General features: G+C 49.8%; 2 protein-coding genes across 2 annotated transcripts; both read left to right on the top strand.

The window, feature by feature from the left end:
• Positions 1-1,167: 1,167 nt before the first annotated feature.
• Positions 1,168-3,473, top strand: C1QC (complement C1q C chain). The gene is made up of 3 exons (XM_083375450.1): positions 1,168-1,345; positions 1,933-2,111; positions 2,772-3,473. Exons 2-3 carry the CDS (start codon positions 1,934-1,936, stop codon positions 3,326-3,328), a joined length of 735 nt encoding a protein of 244 aa, XP_083231576.1. The 5' UTR covers positions 1,168-1,345; position 1,933; the 3' UTR covers positions 3,329-3,473.
• A 1,474-nt stretch (positions 3,474-4,947) lies between these two features.
• Positions 4,948-7,567, top strand: C1QB (complement C1q B chain). The gene is made up of 3 exons (XM_083375445.1): positions 4,948-5,116; positions 5,775-5,947; positions 6,765-7,567. The coding sequence occupies exons 2-3, from the start codon at positions 5,776-5,778 to the stop codon at positions 7,556-7,558; spliced, it is 966 nt and encodes a 321-aa protein (XP_083231571.1). The 5' UTR covers positions 4,948-5,116; position 5,775; the 3' UTR covers positions 7,559-7,567.
• Positions 7,568-16,599: the final 9,032 nt, after the last annotated feature.

The following is a 16,599-nucleotide window of genomic DNA, read 5'->3' as shown; positions in this document are numbered from 1 at the left end:
GAACACAGCCTGAAATCAATCAATTACAGACTTTTGCGGAAAACGTCTGTCACAGCCATCAATAAATACTCCATCAATGGAAGTTTTGAAGAAGAGATTGGAGAGCCACGTGTCTCCTGCTTGAGCAGGGGGGTTGGACTAGATGACCTCCAAGGTCCCCTCCAGTTCCGTTATTCCATTATTCTGTTTAGTGAAGATAATTTCTCTAATCAGAAAAAGTTAATTCACCCCTCTCCACAAGACCTGTGAATTTCACCCGTCGGGCCTATAACCAATCTCTCCATAATAAGCTTATATTAAAATAATTTAAATTATTGGCTTCTTCACAATCACTTCTGACCTGGAAGCACTGATGCGCTATGGATTGCTTTAATTATATTTATCGCTGAGTAATTAATGCAAAAAAAGGGATGTGGTGGCTCAGTGGGTTAGGACGCTGAACTTGTCGATCAGAAGGTCGGTAGTTTGGCGGATCGAATCCCGAGTGCCACGTAACAGAGTGAGAACCTGTTACTTGTCCCAGCTTCTGCCAACCTAGCAGTTCGAAAGCACGTAAAAAATGCAAGTAGAAAAATAGGGACCACTCCGGTGGGAAGGTAACAGCGTTCCGTGCGCCTTTGGCGTCTAGTCATGCCGGCCACATGACCACGGAGACGTCCTCGGACAAGCGCTGGCTCTTTGGCTTTGAAACGGAGATGAGCACCGGCCCCTAGAGTCGGAAACGACTAGCACGCATGTGCGGGGGAATCCTTCACCTTTACCTTAATTAATGCAAAGACTTGCCTTTTGGAGCAACCTAGAGCTAAGGGGAAATTTCCTGACAGCTAGAACAATTAATCAGCGGAACGACTGGCCACCGGAAATTGTGGGTGTTTAATCGCTGGAGGTTAAAAAAAAAAGATCGGACAACCGTTTGATTGAACATAGAATCCTAGTGCTGGGAGGGACCTTGGAGGTCTTCTAGTCCAACCCCTTGTTCAAGCAAGGGCACTCTGCCTACACCTTCACAACAATCCTAGGAGGTAGGCCACCTGGTGAGTAGTTTTCATTGCTGAATTCAGATTTTCCGCTAAATCTCTCCTGCTCTTGTTCATCTCCAGGGAAGGGGAAGATTGAAATTATCCGGTTACAAGGCAGCAAAAGTGTTGATGCTGAGGTTTTAGATTCAACAGAGAAACACACAATGTGGTGGACTAGTTCCTTATTTTTTTTTTCTTTGGAGACCACCAACTTCCTCATGAAGTCTGATGATGCTGCAAGCCGATTCTTCTGCCCTGAACTAGCCGGCCACTGTTTAATTCCTGTTGCTTGCAGATCTGCTAGGACCCCGTCTAGTCCCTAAGAGGTAAGAGACCCTCCCCAGAGAATTTTCTGTCTTTTTTCAAAGGTTCAGGAAATAAATCTTTCTCTCCAGGGAAGGCACAGCAGTTGGTTCCTCTCGAAAAACTGGAGGAGCCCAGCAGAATTTGGAAACGGAGGGGGAGGGGAAGCGATTGGCAGATCAGCTGGGAAATTAATTTATTCTTGACAAAAGCATTTATAATTCCCTGTAAGGCAGAAGGATTGAGGTTTGGGGAAGAAGAATCAGGTTGCCCCAATCTTTCCTTTCTTTTCTTTTTCTTCTCTCTTTCTCACTTTCCTTCCCTTCCCTTCCCTTCCCTTCCCTCTTTTTCCATTGTTATTGTTGTTGTTATTATTATCTTTATTATTAAGTTCTTAACCAACACTCTGTTGGTTTCACCCCAGTAAAAGCTTTCCCTTTTAAATATTTCTCAACTTTAGCAATTTTCAGATGTGTGGACTTCGACTGCCAGAATTCCATGGTCCACATTTTGGGAATTCTGGCAGTTGAAGTCCACACATTTTTAAATGGCCAAGTTTGCAAAAAAAAACAAAAAACAACATCCATGGCTTGATCCTATCTCCCTGCAGGATGGACAGGACACGGTTGAGGATGCTGGTCTGGCTCTTCTTCCTTTTGATCCTGGGTGATCCCTGCTGGGCAGCAGATCCCCTAAGTTATGTCTACGGGGCACCGGGTCTCCCCGGAGTCCCGGGACCTCCAGGGAAAGATGGCCGAGATGGTTATAAGGGATCCAAAGGAGAACCAGGTTAGTAGCTCCTGTTTGCCCCCTCCTCATTTTAACAATCTGGGTCAGGGGTAGGCAACCTCGGCTCTTTTATGACTCATGGACGAGCCAGCCGGCTCAGGAATTCTGGGAGTTGAAGTCCATGAGTCATAAAAGAGCCGAGGTTGCCTCTGCCAATCTTTCTGCAAGTCTGGCTGGACCCTCATTGCCATGGCTATTTATGATGACTATTTATGCTTAAAGGAAAATAAGGGGAAAATAGGTGGGAAAAACAAGGGACAGAGGTGAATTTCAGATAAATAAACCCCAAACCCAATCTCTCAGGGGCTGCCCCAGAGAAGAGGGGGGGGGGGTTCCCACCTATTCTCCAAAGCGCCTGAAGGCAGGACAACAACCAACAGATGGAAACTAATCAAGGAGAGAAGCAAGCTGGAACTAAGGAGAAAGTTCCTGACAGTGAGAATAATTAAACAGTGGAACTACTTGCCACCAGAAATTGTGAGTGGAGGCTTTCAAGAAGAGACTGGACAGCCGTTTGTCTGGAAGGGTATATGGTCTGCTTGACCAGTGGGGTGGACTAGAGGACCTCCAAGCTCCTTCCAACTCTGTTATGGTAGTAAGTTGCAGATTATCTGGCTGATGTTCCCCCCGCTTCCAACTCACCTTGTCTCCCACCACTAGGTCCTCCAGCCCTCCCTGGAAGCCACGGACCCAAAGGAGAACCAGGCCCTCCCGGTCTTTCTGGTCTGCCGGGGAAAAACGGACCTCGGGGGGCTCCCGGTGGCCAGGGAGACGTCGGTCCCAAAGGTGAACGAGGTGAGGCCGGAGATCCTGGTGGCCACAAGCTCATGTACCAGTCGGCCTTCTCGGTCAAGCGCCAGACCCACCAGCATCCGGTGAAGAACGCCCCGGTGGTCTTCCACGGCAACATCACCAACACCTACCACGATTACGATACCACCACGGGCAAATTCACTTGCCGTATCCCGGGCGTCTACTACTTCGTCTTCCACACCTCCTTGACGTCCAACCTCTGCGTCAACCTGTATCAGAACCGGGAGAAGAAGGCCAGCTTCTGCGACCATCTCTCCAACCCCAAGCAAGTCAGCTCTGGAGGGATCTTGCTCCAGTTGCAAGCCGGAGACCAGGTCTGGCTGGCGGTCAACGACTACAACGGCATGGTTGGCGTGGCGGGGGCCGACAGCGTCTTCTCCGGCTTCCTGCTTTTCCCCGAGTAACTTTCCCGGGGTAGGCACCTTGGCTCGCGAGCCGACAAGGAGGCTCCTTCTGGATCTTCCCCTCGCTTTGCTCTCATTCCAGGTCTCTTCCGCTTTGCGAAAAATAAGATAAAATAAAGAGTTTGTAACTGTGATTGAAAAAAAACCCAAAAACAACAACAGTCAAGTTGTCTTTGATTTGCTTGTCCGCCATCGCTTCCCGCGGGAATGCGTCTCGACATTGTCCAGTTTAAGATGGGTGGACTTCAACTGCCAGAATTGCCAAGCTATGCTGGCTGGGGGGGGATTCTGGGAGTTGAAGCCCACCCATCTTTAGAAAGTTGCCAAAATAATGCCCGGGGGATTCTGGGAATTGGAGTCCACCAATCTTAAAAGGTTGCTAAAAGAATGGCTGGGGGATTCTGGGAGTTGAGGTTCATCCATCTTAAAAGGTTGCTAAAACAATGGCTGGGGGATTCTGGGAGTTGAAGCCCACCCCGCTTAAACTTGCCAAGGTTGAGAATCAGCAATTTAGGGCATTACATTATGCAAATATACAGTATATACAGTGTATGAATAAATGAAATAAATGACTCACTTGGGTGACCTGGATGGTTTAAGGATGAACCATTCAAAATCTGAGCCCCAAGTTTTCTCTCCTGCGTTCAGCCCCTCTGAAGAGGCGCCTGATTTTGCACCCCGGTCAACGAAGAACTCTGACTGCGTTGCAATTTCTCATCCCATTAGAGTTCAGGCGGTTTCTGAAGTTTATTAATTTTGGTTCAGAGTTGAATAACACAGACGCCCAAATCAGCCGATCAAGCAATCAAATATTTATTACAGTCAGAAACCAGGAAAAGAAGACTGGAATACAAAAATTTTAAAAGCTGAAACATAAATAGCACAAAATTAAAACAAACATTTAAAAAAAATTATCTACACACAGACACATACATACATACATACATACATACATATACACATACACACACACACACACACACACACACACACATATATATATCAAGATCATCCCTATCATCCATCCATCCATCCATCCATCCATCTATCTATCTATCTATCTATCTATCTATCTATCTATCCATCCATCCATCTATCTATCCATCTTTCTTCCTTCCTTCCTTCCTTCCTTCCTTCCTTCTTTCTTTCTTTCTTTCTTTCTTTCTTTCTTTCTTTCTTTCTTTCTTTCTTTCTTTCTTTCTTTCTTTCTTTCTTTCTTTCTTTCTTTCTTTCTTTCTTTCTTTCTTTCTTTCTTTCTTTCTCCTCAGCCTCCCTTTGGCTGGCTGGGAACCTTGGGCCTTTGCACACCAAGCAAAATTAAAGTTCTCTGAGATGTCAAAGACACGCTTCGGATTGCAAAACGCTCCCCCCCACCCCCACCCCCGAGCCAGAGAAAAGAGGGAATAAGACCCAAAGCCTCAAAAACCACCAGGAAACCAGCACTCCCCTTCCTTTTTTTTCTTTTTTTTTGCAGAGGTCGCAGAAAAGGCGCCAGACGCATCCTGCTTCCCCCCTCCCCAGCCGTGAGAAGGATGGATGTGAAAGTGCTGGCAAGGCGGATGAGGGTACAGGGAGGGGGGGTGTCACCCAGCAGAAAGGAGAAGCTTAGGCCAGTTTCCTTGTTGTGGCAAACACAACTTGGACGAAGGAGGGGGGGGAGGTCAGCAGCCTGAAGCCCAGAGGTGTGTGTGCACAGACACGCTTTTGACTTTTCCAACAGCACTGGGCGGACCGACAACGGGTGGCAGCTAAGACTTGCTAGCTTGAGGGCATAGAAAGAAGTGCCAGGTAAGAAAATGACCTTTTTTGGGGGGTTGTGTGTGTGTGGGGGGGACATTTTTTGCCGTGGAGTTCAGCACCTTTGCAAGAAGTGTGTGTGTGTGTGTGTGTGTGTGTGTGTGTGTGTGTGTTTATGTCGGTGGTGAATCACAGATTCTTGGGGGGTGGGGTTCACAAAAGGACCCACCAGGTTGTCCCAAAGGTGCTTTTTTTTCTCCGAGAAGCAACTGGGCTTTCTTGCTTTCGTTTGAAGAGGTTTCGCTTCTCGTCCAAGAAGCTTCTTCGGCTTCTTCGGATGGTGGGGAACGGCAGGATTTATCCTCCTTGCAGACAGTCCCGTGCAGTGAGCCATGTGCAGATCTGTCCCTTGGGGAAACCAAACAAGCGCTTCACAAAATCCTTCCTCTCCCCGCCGTCCAGTCAGAGCTGAAGAAGCTTCTCGGACAAGAAGAGAAACATCTTCAAAGAGAAACAGGGAAGTCCAGTTGCCTGCTGGAAAAAGCACCTTCGGGACAAGCGGCACCCGGATGACAGAGAATCTCCACATGCTGCTGTGGTTGTTTTTTCTCGGAAAACATTTCATTTCTCATCCGAGAAGCTTCTTCAGTTCTTGGGTGAGAAGGGAAACGTTTTCTTCTTCTTTCGTCTCCGTTTTGTGTCCGTCCAGGATGCTCAGCGCCAAGGTGGCGGTCGGGGTGCTGATGCTCTGCCTGCCTGCGGCGTGGCTGGCCCAGGCCAGCAGCTGTCAAGGACCCCCACTTATCCCAGGGACCCCTGGTATGCCAGGAGCTCCGGGGTCCGACGGCCAGGATGGAGTTGACGGGAGCAAAGGAGAGCGAGGTAAGCCCGTCCGTTAAAGGACCCTCTTAAGATGGCAGAGACCTTCCCTTCCAAGGCAGGGGAAGGAAAAGGCCGGGAGGGAGCTTGGGTCATCTAGTCCAGCCCCCTGCCTGGGAGGAGGTGTACTGCAACAGCGCCCCCCCAGGGGCGAACAAAGTCTCCGGCTCAGGAGCTTCGCAAAGCTTTGCCCTCCCTTAGCCCAAACCGCTTGTCAGAAAGTTTGATGGGTTTTCGAGGATGGTGGGGGGGGGAATCAGTTCTGCAGGAGCTGCCTTAGCACGGGCATAATTAGCATTCGGGGCCATGCAGTCGCTGCGATTGCTGGCAGATTGCTGGCGGCGGTCCCAAACGAGGAGAAGACAGAGAAAGGAAAGATGGAGGTGGAAAAGGAGAAGGATAAGAAGAGGGAGAGGGAGAAGAGGATGAAGGAGGAGAAGGAGATGGGAAAGGAGGAGAAGAAAAATTCTCCCTCCCTCCCTCCCTCCTTCCCTCACTCCCTCCCTCCTTCCCTCCCTCCCTCCCTTCCAGAGAAGAACAAGGGGGGGGAATCTTCTCTGAGATGCTTTCTCCAAGTACATTTCTTGCGAGGACTCAGACTCCTCTTATCCGTCCACTGCTCTTCCTCCTGTCCGTCAAGCGGATTCTCACAGCCCATTACAATCCCGGTTCTTCTTCCCCACCCACCCCCTTAGTCTGCACCCACAGCAACAACCCTACAAGGTAGGCTGGGGGGAGGGAGCTCAATGCCCAGTAGGACCCACAGTGGAGCTTCCCCATCCACCGCTCTGTCTTTTTTTGTTTTTTGTCTCTTTTCTAGGCCCACCTGGAAGAGTCGAAGACTTCCGGGACGCTGGAGAAGTAGGGGAACCGGGAACTGCAGGTTTCCCTGGGAAATTTGGACCCCGGGGGCCCACCGGGGCCAAAGGTCCCCCTGGGCCCCCCGGGCCCCGGGGCCCCAAGGGGGAATCCGGGGTCGCCAAAGCCTCTCACCAGTCCGCTTTCTCGGCCACGCGGGGTACCACTTTTATCCCGAGCCGAGCTCGACCGGTCCGCTTTGACCGGGTCATCACCAACGTGGGTAACCACTACAACAATCGCTACGGTCAGTTCACCTGCCAGATCCCGGGCATCTACTACTTCTCCTACCATGCCACCTCTCGGGGCAACCTGTGTCTGCAGCTGAAGAAGGGGCGAGGCAGCGCCAGCAGCGAGATCGTGGTCACCTTCTGCGACTACGCCCTGAACACCTTTCAGGTGACCACTGGCGGGCTGGTCCTCCGCGTGGCCCAGGGCGAGATGGTGTGGCTGGAGCCGACGGAGAAGAACTCACTGCTGGGGGGCATAGAAGGGTCGGATAGCATATTCTCCGGGTTCCTGCTCTTCCTGATGCAAATGTCTGAATGTGTTACCTCGGGGGGGCGGCATCCATCTCTCGTGCACCCCGAAGGGGGATGGACGAGTTGCAACCCTCTTCCCCCCGCCGGTCTCCCTCCTTCTGCTTGGCCCCCTCCCTGCTTTTCTCCCCTGCCCTCTATTTTTTGTTTTCAAGGGAACCCACCAAACTTGAGTTCTCTGCCGCCTTTGCAAACAAATCTAATAAATGACCATTGACGAAAGGTTTTCCAGATTTCCTGGGTGATTCGAACAGGGGTTTCAGGACGGTGAGTCCCCTCGGGAAGAGCGGGGGGGGGAGGAGTTTACGATCTGGAGGGTGTGAGAAAGGCTTTGTGGGTCTTTACAGGGAGTCCACAGCTTACAACGGTCGGTTCAGTGTCCGCTTGAGGTTATCCTTGAGCATCTAGCGCCCTCTGCTAGCTGTGTCTGGCTTACCCGGCTTTTCTTGCGGCGGATGTTAAGTGAATCCCTGCGGTTTTAACTTAGGGAGGAAGTTGTTCAGCGAATCCGGCTTCCCCCGTTGACTTGGCTGGTCAGACGGTCGCCAAAGGGGGATCAAGTGACCCCGGGATGCTGTGACCGTCATAAATACTAGTCAGTTGCCAAGCGTCTGAATCTTGATCCCGTGACCGCAGGGGAATGCTGCGACGGACATAAGTGTGAAAGACGGCCGTAGGTCAATTTTCCCAGTGCCGTTGTAACAGCCACTAAACAAGTTGTTGTAAGTAGAGGATCGCCTGTCTCTTCTGTCCAGCATTCAGGTGACCTGGATGCAGCCAGCAGAGGGCGCTAGACGCTCAAGGATTAGCATCCAGACCTTCCCGGGGGACTTTGCAAAGAAAGCAAGCAAAGAAGATTGAGTTAGATGAAAGGGAAGGAGGAAGGAAGGAAGGAAGGAAGGAAGGAAGGAAGGAAGGAAGGAAGGAAGGAAGGAAGGAAGGAAGGAAGGAAGGAGAGAGAGAAGGATGGATGGATGGATGGAAAAGGAAGGAGGGAGGAAGAGGGAGTGTAAGGGAGGAAGGAAGGGGACAACTTGCAGCTGCACCCCCACTTCCCAAGGGGCCGAGGGGAAGGCCTGGGGGGGCTCCCCTCGTCAGCCGCCCCCTCCTCTTCCAGCGCCCCCCCTCCCCCGCATTCTTGTCTCCTCCAGGCCGGGGGCGACGCGCGAGTCTTCCGTGACCCAGAAACCTGCTGGGGGGCCTGGGGCGGGCTGGAGGTTTCCATGGGGACGGCCGGAGAGGAGCGCGTACAGCCGGCCGGGGGTCCACTCGGGGCATCCCCCCCCCCACACACACACTTCCCAGCATACCCTGCTGCCTCCCCCCACCCACCCACCAACCCACCGCTTCCACTCCTTTTGCAGCCAGGAAACCCATCCTCCTCGGCGCGCACCTGGGACGGAGCGAAGAAGGCACGGAGGTCGGGCTAGACTAGAGGACCTCGAAAGCCCCTCCCAGCGCTCCGTCCCCTTTTAACGATCCGGAACGGGAACCGAACCCCCTTTTCCTTCGCCAGGGGAGCCCCGGCCCCTCTACACCTTGCAGTTTCGACCCAACTCAGACTTAGGACAGGACAGCATCCCAGGCTGGCACGATTTTTCCCCCTTTTGCGACCTTCCGGCCATGGAGAAAGCCGGATTCGCTTAACGACCATGTTCCTAACTTAATGGCCAGAAAGGTTGTCAAAACGGGGCAAAATGCGCTTAGCAAAAGTCTCGCTTAGCAACGAAAAATTTGGACTCTGTTTTGTTCGTCATAAGTGGAGGACTACCTGTATTGTCTCCAAAACCCAGAGCTTTCAAGGAATGAAAAGAGCGGGGGGGGGGAGGAATAGCCAGCAGAGGGGGAAAAAAAGGAATATATACTGGCCCCCATTTTCCCCCCTCCCAACTTTCACCCCCCAGAGAAAACCAAGCTGGAGAAAATGCCTCCCTCTCTTTCTCTCTCTCTTTCTCTTTCTCTCTCTCCCCCTAACTCTTTCCTTCCTTCTCTCTCTCTCTCTCTCCATCTCTCTTTTTCTCTCTCTCACACACCCTCTCCTTTTCCCCTCTCCCTCTCTCTCTATAATCTATCATTCATTTCCTGTTTTCAATAACCTATCAAATTCAATTGTCAGCGTAGCATATCCTAAAGATGCTAAAATTGCAGCATCTTCTAGGTCATAGTTTTTAGATAATGCATGTTTCATAATATGGCCTGTTTCATAATACAGAGTCTCTTAACAACGGTGGCGAGAAAATTCGTAACACGGGGCAAAAATCACTTAACTGTCTCATGCATAGTGACGTAAATTTGGGGGTCAACTGTGGTCGTAACTTGCGGGTTCCTTGTATTTTGTGGGGGGTGGTGTCCCAATTGCCAAGTAGCTGTAATTGTGATTTTTTTTTCTTGATATCCTGGAAGATGCAATGAAAGGGGACAGAGACCCCCCCCCAATACAGATAGTCCTTGGCTTATAACCAGAATTGGTCCCATCTCAACCCCCCCCCCCCGTGAGAATAAGCTCCTCCCCCTAGGTTGCCCAACTTGGAACTGGCTTAAAGCCAATTCTGCATTTCAGAAAACTTTTCTTGCAGTGGGCCATTGACTTCTGACGTTTCATTGCCCCCTCCCCAAGAAGGGAATTGGCAGAAACTGCCCCCTCCCCTTAAATAAACCCCTTTCCAGTCTCGGTTGAAGTGGAAATTTATGGACTGTGATAAAGCGTCTCCATAAAGTTTATGGTGGAAGGATTTTACACCTAAATCCCCTGTTAAAAGGGGAAGGTGGGCCCGATAACTGAAGTTTTGGTCAAGATTTCTTATCTCTCTGGGTGGGTGTGGGTGTGTGTGTGTGTGCGCGTGTGTTTGTGTGTGTGTGTGTTTCTAGCTGGTCTCTTTGCTTAGTGGGGTGGGGTGGGGTGGGGAGCTGTTAGTTTTTGAGGAGGAATTTGGTAAATCAGAAGCTTCCTTTGAGATGGGTTAGTTCCAGGGCTGTGTTCAGGGCTATATGTCGTTAAGTCAGTGGTTCGTCATTTGATATTTGAGGATTTGTAATGTTTCTAATTTTATTGTGCTGTCAGCCACCCAGTCATTTGAAATAAATTCAGTAAATAAATGATAGATAGAGATAGAGAGAGATGATAAATAGATGAGTGGGGAGAGACACAGGGAGAGAATAGAAAGAATTGGAAGGGACCTTGGAGGTCTTCTAGTCCAACCCCCTACTCAGGCAGGAAAGCAAAAACTTCCAGTGTTGGAGCATTCACAACTTCTGGAGGGAAGCTGTTTGACTGAGTAATTGTTCCAACATGTTCTAAGATAGATGATAGATAGATAGATAGATAGATAGATAGATAGATAGATAGATAGATAGATAGATAGATAGATAGATAGATAGATAGATCTGCCTTTGCCGGCCCCGGCCCATTTCAGGACCCTCGAGAGCGCCTTTTCCCCGGGGGGGGGGGAAATCCCAGGCAGCCCCTCCGGCTCCTCTCCTGTTTCTCCTCCTCCTCCTCCCCTCCGATAGACTGCGCCCGCCCGCGGGGGTCCCACCGCGCGCCCCCCTCTCCGGCCGGGCGAGGGGAGGGGAGGGGAGGGGAGGGGAGGGGCGGAGAGCCTCCCCCGCGCTGGCCGCCCCCTCCCCGCCTCTCGCGCCAGTCTCCTCCCCGCGCTGGGCGGCGGAGGCAGCATCAGCAGCGCCCGGGCGAGCTCGGCGGAGACCCCCGCCTCGCCCCCCGCCGCCGCCCCCGACGCCTCTCGGAGCCCGATCGGGCAGAGCCCCCGCCCCCCGCGACCCTCCCTCTCCCTCCCTCCCTCCCAGCCAGCCAGCCAGCCGAGCTCCATGGCCGCGTAGAGCCGGCGAGAGCGCCTGGCCATGGGACCCCCGCCGCCGCCCCCGCCGCCGCCGCCCCCGCCCAGCCCCTCGCCCGGCCCGGGCGCGCTCCGGCTCCTGCTCCTGCTGCTGCTGCCGCGGCCGGGCGCCGCCGTGGAAGGTGAGTCGGCGGAGGATGCTCGGGGCTCGTCCGGAGACCCCCGCCGCTGGGCGGGGAAGGGCCGCCATGGCCGCCGCGCTGGCCAACCCGGGACCGCCCTCCCGGCTCCGGCGGGCGGCCCCGGGTGGGGGGATCCCGGGCCGTGGGGGGCGGTCTGGGCTTCCCCCTCTTCCCACCCAGCCCAGGATGCGGCTGCGGCGGAGAAGACCCCCCACCTCTCCCAGAAGGCTCAGCCCCACCGAGAAGGGGGTCTCGGCTGTCTCGCGTGGGCAGGAGAAAAGAGGCTCCGGCTGGCCGGCGGAGGTTGCAGATGGCTGGGAAGCTGGCTTCCGTGCCTCCGCCTCCCCGGCTTTGGCCGGCCGGAGCCCTGGCCTTTGGGGGTGCCCCCACCCCGGCCCTTGTCGGGGGAACACCCTCTGCTTTCCTCTGGGTGTGTGTGTGTGTGCGTGAGTGTGCGCGCGCGTAGAAGATCGCCGGGTTCCCTTGCAATTTGGGGGGTTCTGCAGTGTTTTACATACGGATGGTGCGCTTAAGCCCCCGGGCTTTGGAGGCAGAGGAGAAGAAAGGAGGAAGAAAAGGGGGAGAGGAAAAAATGGGGGGATGCCATGTGGGGTTTGGGGAGGGGGGGCAGGTTAGACTTTTCAGAGTGCCTTTAATCCCCCCCCCTCAGCCCCCAAATTCTCGCCAGCCTCCTTTGGCGCAAGACGGGCTTTCCTAGGAAGAGAAAGGTTGGTCTGTCTTGAAGAGGGATGTGGGAAGCGAGTTGGTTATGGCGGCACATGAAGGATGTCATCACAGGGACCCAGGGCATCACAATGTGTCGTCATTGTGGCTTTCACAGGCGCTGGACTTGAAGCTGCAACGTTGGGACGAGGGCCCCCACAAAACTGACCCCCCCAGGCCTCTAATGATGGGGGCCTGGCGTTTGAAGGACACCTTGTTTTATTTTATTTCATTATTTTATTTCATTACTTATTTTATTATTTATTTTATTTTATTATTTTAATAATTGTGGTGGGGAAAATGGGTTGGAATTCCTTTCCGGCTCTCATCTTTCTCCAAATTCCTCCTCCGAAATTCCCTTTTCACAGGAGATGGGTGGGATTCCTGCTTCACACACACACACACACACCCCCATTTTTTTTTTGTTCCCTTTAGGGAACATTTTCCATTGTAAAAAGCGGGGAAATTGGCAAAATTTGCAAAAAGTGGCCTCATTTTGATCCCGCTTGGCAGGTGAATTCTGAGTCCCATTAAGCTGAAATGGGGTTCGGCGGTTCTCGGATTGTTGCTGTTGTTTGAATTGTGGGAATCACCGAGAGTGGTTTATGGAATTTGAACATTTTAATGCGCTGCTGAATTCAAAATTAAATTTGATCCGGCATGAGGTTCAAAAACACCAGCATACCTGTTTTCAATCACCTCCCACCTACCTGGTTCTTTTCTCAAGATTCTTCCTTAAATCTGGCCTCACCTTCCTTCACATTGGGGGAGTCGCTTCTGGAACATTCTAAGTGCCTCGAGTGGGGCGTGGGGGAAAAATGTGCTCGAGCGGATGGACGGGTTTGTGGGGTACAAAAATCAATTCCGTCCCCAAATTGATTTCCCCTTTGGGGCAGTTGGCCTGTCTATCTGTCTCTATCTATCTATCTATCTATCTATCTATCTATCTATCTATCTATCTATATATCTATCTATCTATCTATCTATCTATCTATCTATCTATCCATCCATCCATCCATCCATCCATCCATCCATCCATCCATCTATCTATCTATCTATCTATCTATCTATCTATCTATCTATCTATCTATCTATCTGTCTGTCTGTCTGTCTGTCTCTGTCTCTCTCTATATCTATTATCTCTCCATCTCTCCATCTCTCTCTATATTTATTATCTGTTTATCTGTCTGTCTCTCCATATGTTATTCATCCATCCATCCCTTTATCTATCTATTAAATTTAAAGGCTGCCCACCTGGCCTAAAAGTGCAGACTCTCTGGTCTTTGCAATCAGTTCTGCCTTTATTTTGCACTAGCGAATGACCGATTAATTATACAAACCAAAGTCATTTTCCTAGAAAATATTCTACCCCAAATATTCATTTCATGTATTTCACCGTCCAGCTTTTTGTTTCTTCGTTTCGTTTCGTTTTGAAAGTCTCTGGATTTGCCTCCGAATGCCACAAGGCTGAGCGGGGCGTTAATTTTTACTAAAATTACATTTATTCTCCCGTCTCACCACTGGATGACGGCAGCTTTTAGCAAAACGGAAATAATTGGCGGTATTCGAATTTTTGGCGCCTCCCAATTTTGTCTTCTGCGGAACGTTGACGCTGTCTATAAACCCTTTAAATTATATTTACAAATTTTATGTTGGCATTTGTTTTGTTTGACGCTGGTCGCTGTCTTGTAGGTTCATTTTTCCCCCACCCCCATTTTTACACAAAAAGTCCCTAAGTCCAGTTACCAAGAAGACATGTAATCGAAGAAGTTAATTTATCCATCTCAAAAATCTGCCAATTTTTCATCCACCATTCCTCCATAGGGTAAAGCAAATAATCGGGGAGATATTTCTTTCTGTTTATTCATTAGTCCGGAAAATAAAAGTTCTAGCTCCTATTGAATCTTAATCTTTAAATTCTTCTGTATCCAAGTAGGAAAACCTGGACTGTCCAATCCTGCAGAAGTCCTCTCTAAAGCAAGCCCCGTGGGAAGTAGCCTTGGAGAAATATATTTGGGGTGATTGGTTGATAAAATGCCATCCAATTATTTCGGACTCCAAGTGACCCCATAAGATGGACCTTCTCCAGATGATCTGTTCTTAACTTGGTCCTTCAGGTCTTCCAATGGTGCCTCTATCTCCCCTTAGAGTTGCTTCAATCTTCTGGCTATTGTCTTCTTCTCCACCATCACCATCATCAGGAGATAGGTCTTCAAGTCACGTGTCTAAAATATTTTGAGCCTGGTCCTTTGTGTCTCAAGGGTGAACCCTTTGCAGGTTTATTCAATGATCCATTGTTCTCTTGGCTGTCTCTAGGGCCTTCCGAGGGGGTCTTCTTACGACTTCAAAAAACAAATGCTTTTCGGATCCTGCGATCAGATAGACGGTAGGAAATTGCATCAGGGAGAACGCTTTCCTTGGAACAAATCCTTCCTCAAAACCTTTTGTTTTCCACGCTGCCAAGTTTTCCGTTCCGTCGAGTAAAGCTCTCCTGGCTGCAATTTGCACAGCACATTAAACCTGGTTAGATTCTGGTGGCTTAGCAGAACCCACTCATTGGATGCCAGGGGAGAATTCGGAAAAGCAATCATTAAATACGCCAGTCAGAATTTGCCCCAAGAAGCAGCAAATGGAACAGTGGTCACCGTTTTGTCCTGGGCGACGTCCGATAGCTGAGATTTCTGACGCAGTTGAGGTTCATCAAGAAGATCTTTCCGGGATCTATCTATCTATCTATCTATCTATCTATCTATCTATCTATCTGTCTCTATCTGTCTATCTGTCTATCTGTCTATCTCTAATCTATCATCTATCTATGTCTATGTGTCTGTCTAATCTATCTTATCTATATCTGTCTATATCATATATCTATCTATATCTATATGTGTCTGTCTATCATCTATCTATCTATCTATCTATCTATCTATCTATCTATCTATCTATCTATCTATCTATCTATCTCCATCTGTCTGTCTGTCTATCTATCTATCTATCTATCTATCTATCTATCTATCTATCTATCTAATCTATCATTTATCTATATTTATCATCTATTATCCTATTATATCTCTATTATCTATCTATCATCATCTTAAATTGAAAAATAATTTTAGTGGCAAATGAGCTTCAACAATAACTCAATATTTAGTCACCTAGACAGCTAAACAGAATCACCATTGGCGGGCAACACAGCTGGCTTCCTGCTGTCTTCTCCATTGACGTTCCTTCTGGGGAAGCAGCAGGGAGCATCGGAAACCAGGATCCGCGCGGGGACACTGCGACAGCCACAACTTTGCAGATAATTTATGAACAATGCAGGAACTTCAATTCTACAGGAGTCATGTGTCCTGGATTTTTTTTATGCATTCTTTTATGGAGCGATTTTAGCTAACCTTGATTCAAACCTTGTTTTGGCATAACACCCCATCTGCGCTAACGTGAGATTACAAACAAACTGGAGCGTTATGGGCAGCGTGCAGATGACCACTTGATAGCTCATTCGGTTTTCCGTTCTTGCAACCCTTTTCCAGACTACCGAGTTCGGTGGGTGGGGGGAAATATTGAATTTGCAGACCCTGCTGGGGTCACCACTCAGCTGGGCTACTGCAATAGCTCTACATGGGATTAGCCTTGAAGATTTCCTGAAAGCTACATCAACTCGGAGTTACGAGTGCTTCTCCTACGTTTCCTCAGCGCGATGGAATGAATTACGATTAAGTAGTTGTGGTTATGAGGGGGGTTTTTCGCTCCGGTTACAGCTCTGGAACTGAGCTTACACAGGAAGGCCCAGATGGGAGCTGCACACAAGCCGCCATAACAAATAGCTCAATTAATAAATCAAGGTTTTTCCCGTATAAGTTTTCACAGCCCTGCTTGCAGATGGTGAGGATTGAATCTGGACCACCTGCAATCTTAAAAAGAGTGGGGGGGGGGAAACCCTGTTAGAGTCTAAAAATAAAATAAGCAGCCGGCAACTTTTGTTTGCAAACAAACGGAAATATCTCCAGCAGCTTCTCCTGAATAGAAGTTTGTTTATTTCTTTCTAAGAATCTCAAAGATGTTTCGCCACAGATATATTTCCGTGGGCTGCAAGACTTGGATGCTGAGATTATCTGAGATTTCTAGTTATCCAGAACGTTCCCACGGACGAAAACTTGTGGACGAAAACAGGTCTGTGTGGTGTGTGTCTGTGTGTGTGTGTAAATCGCCGCACGATAATATTAACAATAATTAAAAGTCTGGTTACAGGAAAATCATTCTGATAGGTAGTCCTTGACTTACGACTGCAATTGAGTCCGTCACTTCTGTTGCCAAGCAAAACATTTAAGTGGGAGCTTTGCCCCATTTAACAACCTTTCTTCCCACGATCGTTAAGTGAATCCCCATTGACTTTGCCGGTCAGAAGGTCGCAAAAGCGGATCCCGTGATCCCCGGGAGACACTGCGGCCGTCGTAAATACGAATCGGATGCCTGAATTTTGATCACCTGATCAGGGGGATGCTGCAAAGGTCGTAACTGTGAAAAACAGTCCTAAGTCACATTTTTCACTGCCGTTGCGA

This window comes from Vipera ursinii (assembly GCF_947247035.1).
Source record: "Vipera ursinii genome assembly, chromosome: 17".
Classification (NCBI taxonomy): domain Eukaryota; kingdom Metazoa; phylum Chordata; class Lepidosauria; order Squamata; family Viperidae; genus Vipera; species Vipera ursinii.
Note: the sequence above shows the minus strand (reverse complement) of the source record. Positions and strands in the feature narration are given on the sequence as shown.